This window comes from Apus apus, chromosome 5 (assembly GCF_020740795.1).
Source record: "Apus apus isolate bApuApu2 chromosome 5, bApuApu2.pri.cur, whole genome shotgun sequence".
NCBI classification, from domain to species: domain Eukaryota; kingdom Metazoa; phylum Chordata; class Aves; order Apodiformes; family Apodidae; genus Apus; species Apus apus.
The window spans coordinates 53608192-53619195 of record NC_067286.1 but is presented as its reverse complement, the minus strand read 5'-3'; the positions used below and the strand labels follow the sequence as shown (position 1 = coordinate 53619195).

The 11004-nt window shown below is 42.3% G+C and overlaps 1 protein-coding gene across 7 annotated transcripts in view; it reads right to left on the bottom strand.

The window, feature by feature from the left end:
- Positions 1-4399: 4399 nt before the first annotated feature.
- EVL (Enah/Vasp-like) overlaps positions 4400-11004 on the bottom strand; it is a 146362-nt gene continuing 139757 nt past the window's right edge. For 4 of the 7 annotated variants that reach the window (XM_051621672.1, XM_051621673.1, XM_051621670.1 and 1 more), the window contains exons 9-14: positions 10004-10070; positions 8611-8677; positions 8444-8506; positions 6105-6171; positions 5674-5731; positions 4400-5008 (exon numbers count right to left, since the gene is read on the bottom strand). In XM_051621672.1, coding sequence (XP_051477632.1) covers positions 4971-5008; positions 5674-5731; positions 6105-6171; positions 8444-8506; positions 8611-8677; positions 10004-10070 — 360 coding nt within the window. In that variant the 3' untranslated portion in view covers positions 4400-4970. The remainder of the gene's footprint in view (positions 5009-5673; positions 5732-6104; positions 6172-8443; positions 8507-8610; positions 8678-10003; positions 10071-11004) is intronic. The other 3 variants (XM_051621674.1, XM_051621675.1, XM_051621676.1) reach the window with 3 other exon arrangements.

The window sequence follows — 11004 nt, the reverse complement described above, 5'->3', positions numbered from 1 at the left end:
CTCTGTGTGTGTATGACTGTGAAAGCAGGAAGAAATGGCACACAGTAGTAAATGACACTTTCTGGAGAACACAAGGCTGTCTTTAGCTCAGAGTCTTGTTTAATCTAGTATCTTGCTTCTGGTAATAGCTGGTAGCAGAGATTTTGTGTATGCAATGGAATATGTGTATATTTTTGTATATTAGGATAATTATTTTAGTAGCTGCTGTTTGACATTTATTCCAGGGTTTTGTGAATCCTTTTCTGAATCCATTTCTATTCTTAGGATCTAATACTCGGTGTGGCTAAGTGGCAGAGCTGAACTGTGGCATGGGTAAACCCTTCCTTCAGTCTTCTGCTCGCTGCCTGGTCAGCAGTATGGATGTGCCCCTGGAGGAACTGGGTGGTCCTTTCTCCCTCACTTTTTCAACAGCATTCATAGCTTCATGTTTCTCATACTTTTCCCTATTGTAAGTCCTTCTGGGAGTGGGAAGGTTCTAGCTTTAATTGCTGCTTACCAAAATTGTTAATTTTCCTGATCATCTTTCCTGGTCTTCTCTATATTATACCTCTTTCTGAGAACAGGAGCTAGAAGTATGTGTTACTGAAGACTACAGAGACATTATGGTGGTATTTGTTTCTAACTGCTTTCAGCATAATAGTAACTTTTTCCCTCTGTCATTCAAGGGGCACTGACTTGGCATTTGGAAAGCACGTGATACTCCAGCTGTATAAAAGCCATCACTGATGGTATTAAGGGGATTTCCCTGGAACACAGAGCTAGGGTTGTTTCTCTGCCTATGTGTCTTACTTTGTGCTGTTGATAGTAACCTTCATCTGTCACTTCTACCCACTGGAATTGTTCTTCCTGTGTGTCCTCTCCAACTATAAATTCCAGGCTAGCTTCAATATTTCTGTATCATCAAAAACCTTAGTCAGCATACCTTTCTCCAAGCAGAACAGTATCTTGGGAGTCAGGAATTCAAATTGTTGTTTAGTAACTTCCCTCCACCATGCAAAGCTGACAACTTATTTTGGTCATTACTAAGTGGTTAAAAGAGAGATCTATAAAGGTCCTCTTTTATTATAACCCTCTAACAGGTTAACTTTTGTTTTATTCTGGAAGTCCATGTGTGTAACAAAGAAAAGCAATATTGTGCATTCTTGTTTGTCCCTTGTTAGACCTGGAAAGCTTAGTTTCCTCAATAAATGCAATTTCTTTCCTTCCTTCTACAGCACTTTCTTTGCTAGCCTGCCACACCAGGCAGGTGAGCTAGACTGCTGCAATTTGAGTTCCTCCTCCTCCATTTCCCCTTCCTCCTTTTTTCTCATTCATCTGATTTTGGCAGTTGGGTAAATACCCAGATTTTCTCAGCAGTGCAAGATCCTTTGTGATGCAGGGACCAAATACCCGTTCATTCACAGATACCCTTTGGGTCTGTGGGTTGTGCTTCTGGAAAAGAAGAGGAAGAACAGGGCTTCTTCTTACATTTCAGACTTCACTGTTTCTTCAGTGAAGAACATACTTAAGATGTTATGTCTTGATTATTAAAGCCACTTTCTCCCAAAGGAAGAGTGTGGGAACCTCCATTAGTGTTTTTGTATCAGTACTCATGTCATGCAGCTTCACCTTTTTATACATTTACTTCAGTGCTGCTGGCACTCCATGATCATATATCCAACTTCCCATGTCCTTACCGAGCTGTTCTTGGCCAATTTAGCGAGTTAATATAAAAACTATAATAAAGATTATGCTTTCTTCCTGACTCTGACTATTGTACTTCTCTATGGAGAGTGACCTTTCTGTAATTCCCTTACTCAGCTGTTCCATGATGCAGTCACCTATGTGGTCCATAGATTACTGGCCCAGCCTGACACAGAGGCTATGGTGTAAACAGAGGGTGACCAAAACTGGCAACTGCTTCTTATCCTGCCTCCCATCAGTATTTTCATCATGGTCCCAGCCTGCTTTGCCCAGGCAGGCCCACTCCTGCTTTACACTCTATCTCAGCAGGATTTGGAGTAGCTGGAAGCCTTGTGCCTGCAGATGGGCTGGGCAAGCTGAGTTTTGGGTTGTGTGGGTGCTGCTGGAGAAGGCTGTGATCTGTCTTCTCCTTGGGCACTTGTCCTTGCCACTACCAGCAATGCTGGCAGAAAGGGTTTTGTGTTTTTTAACCCCAGGGCATATGGGTCTGTGTTAAAAGTTCATTAGGGCTATGCATAGTTTTATTCCCTTTGCTTAAAAATTAATCCAGATCTCTTTCATTGCGGGGCCACACTAATGCTCTGGCAAGAGGAGACAGGAGAAACAAATAGCTGTGTGATATGTAGGAGTGGGGGTTAATGGCCCCTTTGATTTCTGCTGTGTAAAATGCCTGTGGCCTGCTCTGCTGCAGTGGCTCAACAAGCCCAGCATGAAGGGACACCCTTCTCTCCAGAGGCAACAGGCAAACTGAATTAGTGCCTGGAAGGGGAAAGTCATGCGGCAGTGCCACTGCAGCAGATAAGCTGCCCTGCACATCTCTCACTGGAGCCATCAGCTGGGAACCAGCAAAGGGCTAGTGATTCCAGGACTGCTCCCTTGCTCCCATCAGCCAAGCATCCCCTTCCACCCCTGTGCACTTTGCTCCCACAGCAACTAAGTGGACCAGTGCAATCTTCATCTTATTATGTCTTAATTATATGAGACCTGCAAAGGTGGAAGAAGAGAGTAAAAAAAACCCAACTCATGCAGCAGGTGGCTGATGTTAACAGAGGGGCACACCATATCCAGGCTCTACCCTCAGCCTGTATTACAACACAGTTGTTACTAACCTTAAGCATAAGGCTACATTCCAAGGGAAAATGTGAGCTGTGCCAGGCCCTAACTTCCTAAAGCTTTATTACGATTATGGGACATTCACAGAACAGTTGTGATCATCTGAGAGGCATCAGTTTTGAAAAGTACTTGCCATTGTCAGGTATAGCATTCAATGGGTTTTATACGTAAGAAACTGATGTGCTACTATATGACATTTATGCAACAGAGCATTATACTCTTTGCTGTTACTGATGCTAGTCTGTGTTCTTCATACTGGAAAGGCTCCTTCTCATGGGGTTGTCATATTATGATGCACATCAATGTCTGCCTGCTTTAGTTTCCATGTGGAAATATTAGCCCACCATTTAACCTCTCACCTTCTACGGGCATTAAGCAAACAGATAACAGACAGTAGGCTCAGTTTGGAGCTCACTGTTGCATTAAATTCAAATTTCTCCCTTTTCTCCCTTACTTAGGCTACAATATAAGTGCACTGTAAAAAAGACTCCTTTCTAAAAGGCCTGTTGGGTTGCTTTGAAGAGTGCTGAAGGACAACGCCATGCTCTTGAAGCCAAGGCAGATAATATTTCATAACTAACTGCAAAGCAGGCCCCACCCTGCTGCCACTCCTGGGTCTGCTGTTCCGGGCAGGCAATCAGTCCCTCCTGCCTGCTGCCTGCTGGTTGAAGTCTGAGGGGATGCAAGCAAGGGGGGAAATCATAAGTTTTCCGGGGCTGCTGCACCAGGCTCAGCTCCCAAAACCATTCTTAGGGCCTGGCTTTCTGAATAAAAACTTCAGGAAGGCCTGAAGCAAGCCAGGGGTCTTGGAAAATATCTGACAGATCTCAATAGCTGAACTCCAATCTCTTGCCTTTTGCACAAAGTTATCAAGATGGTATCAAGACTACTGCTGTGTAAAGGTTGTGCCAGACTAAGTCAAGGAGAAATACCCAAGATTTTGCTGGTGGAAAGAATGGCTCTAAAGAAAAAAATTGTATGACCTGAAAGGTAAGACTCGGTATACATGTTAAGCATTTGGTATCCTGTACTCAGTATCTTTGACTTCACTTTCCATGAAATAAAGATCAAGAACTGCACAATAATAATGTGAAATATTAACAAATGAGCCCCATTAAGCCTCTAGTTCAGCAGTGCTGGGCCAGTGATTTCAGCTTTGGGTAACCTCGTTTGGCATAAATGCCTCCCTTGTATTTACTGGAAGCCCTTATGAGTCCAGGTGATGGGACCTGGGTTTTTTTTTTTCAGTGATAGCAGGAGATGCAATAGAACAGTTAGTTGTGACCAGAGAAGAAGAGCTGTGTGCCACCATCTTTCACTGACTTTGGCAAACAGTTGCTGAGGTTGACTCGGCCTGACTGCAGGAGTTGGTGCTGAGCTGGCAATGAGGGCTGGCAGGTGGGAGCTACAACTTCCTCTAAAAGAAGGCAGGGCTCTTTGTGTTGCACCAGCCTTAAGACTCTCAGGCTTTGTGCTCAGTGGCGCTGGCTGGGCAGAGCTGCCACCCCAAGGGTGAGCCTCAGTCACCTTCTTCTCATTGTCAGCCCAAGTGACATAAATGTGTGGGAGCTCAAGGGACAAATTAAACAAAGAAAGGCAGGGCCATGTGGACAATAAACAGTTTATTACCAATATGAACACAGATACTGTGATGCACTGACGTACCATTTTTTTTATATTGTGATAACTCTGAGACAAAAAACTTGTTGGCTGACAACTAACATGTCTCTGTTTCTTCTGGTGATGCCACAATACATTTCTGTTGGCAAAGGATCTTCATTTACATTGCAGACTACTAGTAAAATTACTTTGAAGTCATCTATCAAAAGCAAATGGTTCACGTGTGTTCTTATCTACTACTAAAAAGAAAGGTAATACATTTAAATAAGCAAATACAAAATACAAAAAAGGCTGACAAATCCAATGTGCAGTGTCAGATGAAATCTAAAAAATCCAGAAATTTAAAATTTAATATTCTTTAGATTAAGACTTTTAAAATGAAGCGAATCCAAGGCAGCAGCAAGCTTCAAAGTGTGCTGAGTCTGCTAATAAAAAGGGTATAAGAACAAAGACAGTGCCGGTGTCCTCTCTCACCATCTTGCATGACCTTGGTACACTTAGAAATGATCCGATCTTCCTCGAATTCTTCGTACTGTCCAAATGCTTTGCAATCATTATGTTGTACTGATTCTACTCAACTCCTGCCGTATGGCTAGAAAACCAAACCAAAAAGTTAGTGCATAATGTTATACCCAGTGTGATGGAAAACACTGAGTATAGAAAGTACACGCTGGTAAAAGGATGAGTGATTTATATCTGATTAAAATCAGAGTGATTTATAAAAAGTACATATACAGTAGTACAGATGTGGTACTTTCCAATGAATTGTAAAAATACATGGATATATGGAAAGCTGTAATCGAGTGAAGGTCTGAAATAGCTCTTCAAGCATAGGAAACCTACAGAAGATACTCAGGAAGGGTTTTCAGTTTGGTGCCTTTGTTCCCTCCTCACCCCGGACCCGTGTGGCTGGCTAGTCACAAGTGATTTCACACTTCCTGACTGGTGATAAACTGACATGCCACAGGCTACGGGCAGGTCCTTTCTCACCCTCCCACCTGTGAGAAACACTGGCCAGTGAATTTCTCACAGGTTGGGAGAGAAAATGCTCATCAACAGCATAAAAACAAAGGATGTAAACACAATATCAGGGTCAGAGCTCAGATAAGGTAAATGCTTGTTCTTCAAATGTGTGTATCAATCAGATTTGCTCAGAGAAGTCTGAAAACACCAGGGAACTCTCTGCAGTTCCTATCACCTTATCTACGGGAAATTAGTCATAAAGATGAGAAAAATAATAATTTTTCTCTTTCTTACCATCAATTATCTCCTCTTTCACTTTGTGTAACTCTCTTACAACTTCCTCCAATATTTCCTGATGAGACAAAACACAAGTCAGCTGCTCAGAATTTCCTTCTAACTGGTGGAAAAAAATGCAAGTTTAACACGGTTGTGCTTGTCCCCCGCCTCCGCTGGTGATCAGAGCCTGGCACTACTAACAGCTACGTCTGCACTCCCAGGCCAAGGACACAGAAGATGCTGGCATATTTGCACGTTTCTGTACACACATCACCATTAAATAGCAGTGAGATTGCGCTCTCTTGCTGCTCACCAGCTAGCCCTTCTCTAAGCACCTTATTATAGAGGAAATCACAAGACTGAACAGCTGTTTTGCTTGTACAGCGCATGCATGGGGGAAAATGGGTAGCTAGTCAAATTTCTCAAGTGCAACAGACCTTTTCACTCACCTGTTTCATTCGATCAAAATCTAAGGCATCCATAGCCACATCGTTGCTGCTGCTCACTGGCTTCATCCTTGAGAAATGCAAGAAGAGGACAAAAAAGGCAGTCAGTTCCTTGGAACGCACGTTAAGCTACACCCACCTGACGAAACGAAACCGAGCCCAGAGCAGGAGCTCCCGTGTTCGAGCACTGGACCAGGGGCTCCCTCTTGTGCCGCTCCGAAGAGTTGGGCAGTCAGGGAGCAGCGCTGCTGCTGCTTGCGCAGCCTGACCCTCGCTGCTTTCTCCTATTGCAGACGTATTGCAGGCAACGCAAAGACTGCACTGAAACTTAATTTATTCTTTTGTGTGTGTGTTGGGAATCTCAGTGATCTCAGAGTAGAAAACGCTGAGGTATCTTCAGTGGATAAAGCTTGTTTAACCATGTATTTTATTACAGCATTTGCAACTTGCAGGCTAGATGTCTGGTTTTTCTATCAGTCTGTTTTCTGTACAGCAACCGACTTTAATTGGGTGCTAAAGTAACAGTAGAATACTGGTTCGAAATATATTAGGGGGAAAATAATAACCCAGCAATCCTTTCATTGGAAGGCATGGCTGAGCCAAGAGCAGCTTGCTGATTGCCCTGTGTGTCCATAGGCCCTTTCCTTCACCCAGGAACAAAACCAATCTGCCCTTAAAGGCTAGTACACTTGAGTGTTATCAGTGTTCCAGGATGGTATTAGTCAGTGGGGCTGAACTCTTATAATGGCTGATAAAATAAATAAAGGAAGCGGAAGCTGCTTCACTTTCTCTTTTAATCAGTAACTCTAAAACATTTCAAAAATTAACCATTAATTCAAAGAAAAGGCTTCAAATAACTTTGCCACCACCAACTAGGGGCTGGCAGAGATTCTGCTGTTTCTGAGGGTATGCTTAGTCTTGCAATTCTTTCTTGGGAAAGTCTTAATGTGTCACCTACCATCTCACAGCTAAGCTGAAAGTCAAGACAGATATAAATACCATCAAACTGAACAGGAACGGAAACAGGTCACCACTAAGAGCTTTTGAAACCTGCCCCCCTCACAGAAGTGATTCAAGCAAGTAAAGACTGAGCACGTCACATGGAGTTTAACTAGAAAAGGATTTTTTCCCACTGAACTCTTCCTCCTCCCAGGATGGAATGGCATTACAGAAGATAGCTGGCAAAAACTTGGTGGTTGTTTCAAATATCCCATGTTTCATTCCCATTTGAAAGGAGAAGGAATGGTCTTTCTACATCTATTGGAAATGTTCATGTGTCTCCTAGAACCACTGTGTCACGTTGGTTTTAGGAGAGCTGGAGAGACTGTACATTGTTCTAGCAACACTGGTGCATCCCTCTGAATTTTTGGGCAGGGTATGTTCCAGCATCTTTAGTACAGCAGCAAGTATGTGCAGATAGTTGCCATTGGCAACTTTCTCTCAGCAGATTATCAACACCTTCTTATACACAACAGAGCAAAATAAGGGACAGCTCTTTGAAGTAAATGCTATACACATGCATATCTGTGTTTTACCTCCTTATTCAGCTTATCCATCCACTTCAGTGTTCAGCACTGCAGTATCACTGTGTGGTCCTGGACCAGCACTGGGAGGAAGTCATAGAATCTTAAGAGTGGTTTGAGTCCCTCTTTAGCTGTCCAACATAAATGGGGTAAGAACATGGATGGTGATACTGCAGCTTGGCTGTTCTGACTGACAGGGCTTCTGGAATCCTGCTTCAGACTTCTTGGCTTTTGACACCTAACAGCTTTCGCACTATGTATTTCTGAATGCCCTGTCTGTGGCTGGGCCTTTTTACAGCTTGATGTTATTACCTTACTGCACCAAGCTTTGCTGTCCTTTCTCATACACCTACTGCAATTACATGGATGGAGGAATAACTTCCCTTTTCCCAGCTGCAGGCTCTCTATACAATTTCTGCCTTTGCTTTTGAATTTCTGCAGAGGTTGGACTATAAAAACTTCTCCTATTGGCAGGGTCATTGTGAACCTGAAGTAAAAAGATGCTCCAAAACCTGCCTTCCACGTGGCACAGCACACTGCCAAGCCCATGCCTCTGATTCACAAGCATAGATGCTTTAAGCACTTGCTTAAGTGTGATTAACATCTGTGATGCCTATGTCCACCTGAGCAGGGGGCTGTTCCCATGGAACAAGCCTTTGACAGGACACACTCTACCTTCACACTTCGTGAAGCAACAGACAAAGCAGATTGCAAGAGAATGAAATGAAGACATGACAGAGGACAAATGTTAGTGCTGAATGATGGGATTAGCCAAAGGACAAGCCAAGATGGTTAAGAAGCCAGGCTGTTTGCCAGTACCTAGAAGACACGTGGGATTGTGTGGGACTCTTAGCTTCACAGCTCTTCACCACTGATGGATTTCTACAGCAATGGAATGAAACAAGACATAAGTTGTGCACATGCCATGGGGACAGCATGACCATCCTGACTGCTAGCCAGCCACAGGCACACCCTGTGCAGCTCACCTAGAAAGTAATGAAGGTACAGGCTTTTCAACAGAATTGCTCCTTTCCCATGGCTTCTTCCCAGAATCTGAAAAACAAAAATGAAAAGTTCCTGTTTATTATTTTTTCTCTAATGATAGAAAACCCTGAAAGCCCGTTGTCTTACATAGCTGCTTTCATTCAGTGAGGATGAGTAACCTAGACAGATCCACAAAAGCAAGACTGCTGAATGAGTGCAGTTGCCAACATTATAGAGAAACCATTGGCAAAAATCTGCTCAATAATTTTAATCAGGGACTAGATAGTTAAATAATACTGAGAACTGGAACAGCAGGAGGAAATGCATAAATCACTTCTATTAAGAAATGCAAGCTAACTGCTGCAAGGCTTATTTTATTCAGTAAAATATTTATTTATATTTTAATTTTTGAAGTGTTTGGGTTTTTTTCTGCATAGTTGGCAGAAATTGTGGGTGTATCTAAAGAACAGGCAGTGAGACCCCCACTATGCAAATCTCCACAGAGAATATTAAAAAATTAAATCTCTAACTCACAGAACATTCCCCAAAGCTGCACCACATAACACGTCACTGAAAACAGTTACTGTCCTTCCAGTCTCCTCCTATGCAAATAGACTAAACCAAAGTGAACTGTTTCAGAGACTTGAACAACACACAACTTTATACACAAGCATTTGCTCCTAACAGGTCCTAAAAAGTTCTTTAAGAGAATTATGGGCACTCTCAGGAAATCTCTCAATCTCATTCCTCATTTACATGTACCTTTCTCCTGGCTTGTTCCCTTTCCCTTGCAAAACACAGAACTTATGGGTTGGTTCCAAAAGGAAGCTGGAATGGTGAAATACTCATTCCCTTGGGAGAGGTTTCTTTTAGCATGCATGAAAGCCAAGGCTGATGCAAAGATGACTCTGACTGGCTTGCAGCTTATATGCTCAGATACAGTTATTTCAACTCATCATAGGAAAAACATATTTTGGAGGCTCCTTAATTTCAGTTGGTAACTCTCAGGACCAGGCTTACTGCAACAAGCTACTAGGTTAAGGAAGGATAACAGTTTGAGATCCAAACCCCAATTGTATAAACCAGGACACCTAAACTACCAAAAGTAAAACCATACAGCATTTTTCTTTTGGAAGATACAGGTGGACAATATTGATTATGCAGAACTTCAGCTACATGTCTGGACATCTTTAACTAAAATGGCTGTATTGTAATTTTCTTGGCTGTGAAACAAAAAATCACAGTTTTTTACTGAGTATATTTTTTAAAACAATATTGGGAATTTTTCTGTTAGTTACTGCTGCTGCACTCAGAAGTAGGATGATGAATCCAGAGCCTAAAGATTTGAGAGTAGATTAAAAAGACAACTAAACCACTAGTAGTTTGGTTTAATACCTGATGAATTTTGCTGCTGCTGGGTGGGACCTCGTGTACTAGGTGAAGGAGAGGTGCTAGCATCATCCTACAAAGAGAAAAACAGGACATTACTTAATTTTGGAGATGAAGAGCAGAGTTCTATACTCTGGAGACCAGATATACTTAATTTTGGAGATGAAGAGCAGAGTCCTTCTATACTCTGGAGACCAGATACAGCAGAGGTTGTACAAAAGTAAGTTTCCTCCCAGCATATCCAACAGGCACTGCTGCCAAGGTGTTGCTGAAGTCCATTTAAACTTTAACCTTTCTCTCCCTTTAGCATGGCAAAATACATACTTTTTATTTTTTACTACCATGGACACTTTTTCATGATTTCACTGAATCACTCTCACCCCTGTATACCACACCAGGCTGAATCACCACTCTAAAGCACCGGCTGCTGTTGTCTAAATACAAACCATTCCCCAAATTTAAAAACTCTGGGATATGGAAACTGAGCCACCTGAAAGAACAGTAGGTCAGATCCCAGCTTTTTATCCCAGGACAGCCACTGGTCTCAGTGAGGGTAGTCCAGGTACTAGCAGGATGTAACTACATCAACCAATATTCCTCCTAAATAGAAGATTAAACACTACATCACAGCTCTGGACTATTTTTTTCTGGGATTTATGAGTGACAGATCATAAAAAGTTAACCCATATATTTGATATGTCGATATAATTTAGTATCCCTTGAAACACATTCAGGTGAAGGTGTGCATTATGAAATGGAATTGTACCAAGTTTGACAGAAGATACACCCACCACAAAGTGTACTCAAGGTACCCATTGAACAGGTGCTCTCTACACACCTTTCTAAACAGTTTGGTGCTATGAAAAAGTTTGATTTGGGATATAAATTAATGCAGAGCTTCAAGAAGAGAGAACAAGGGGCGGAAACACAACAAAGGCTTCAGTCTAGTTAGAAGATAAATGGTGCCTTTCATCTCTGAACGTATGGTTCAAAACTAGCTTTAGGGC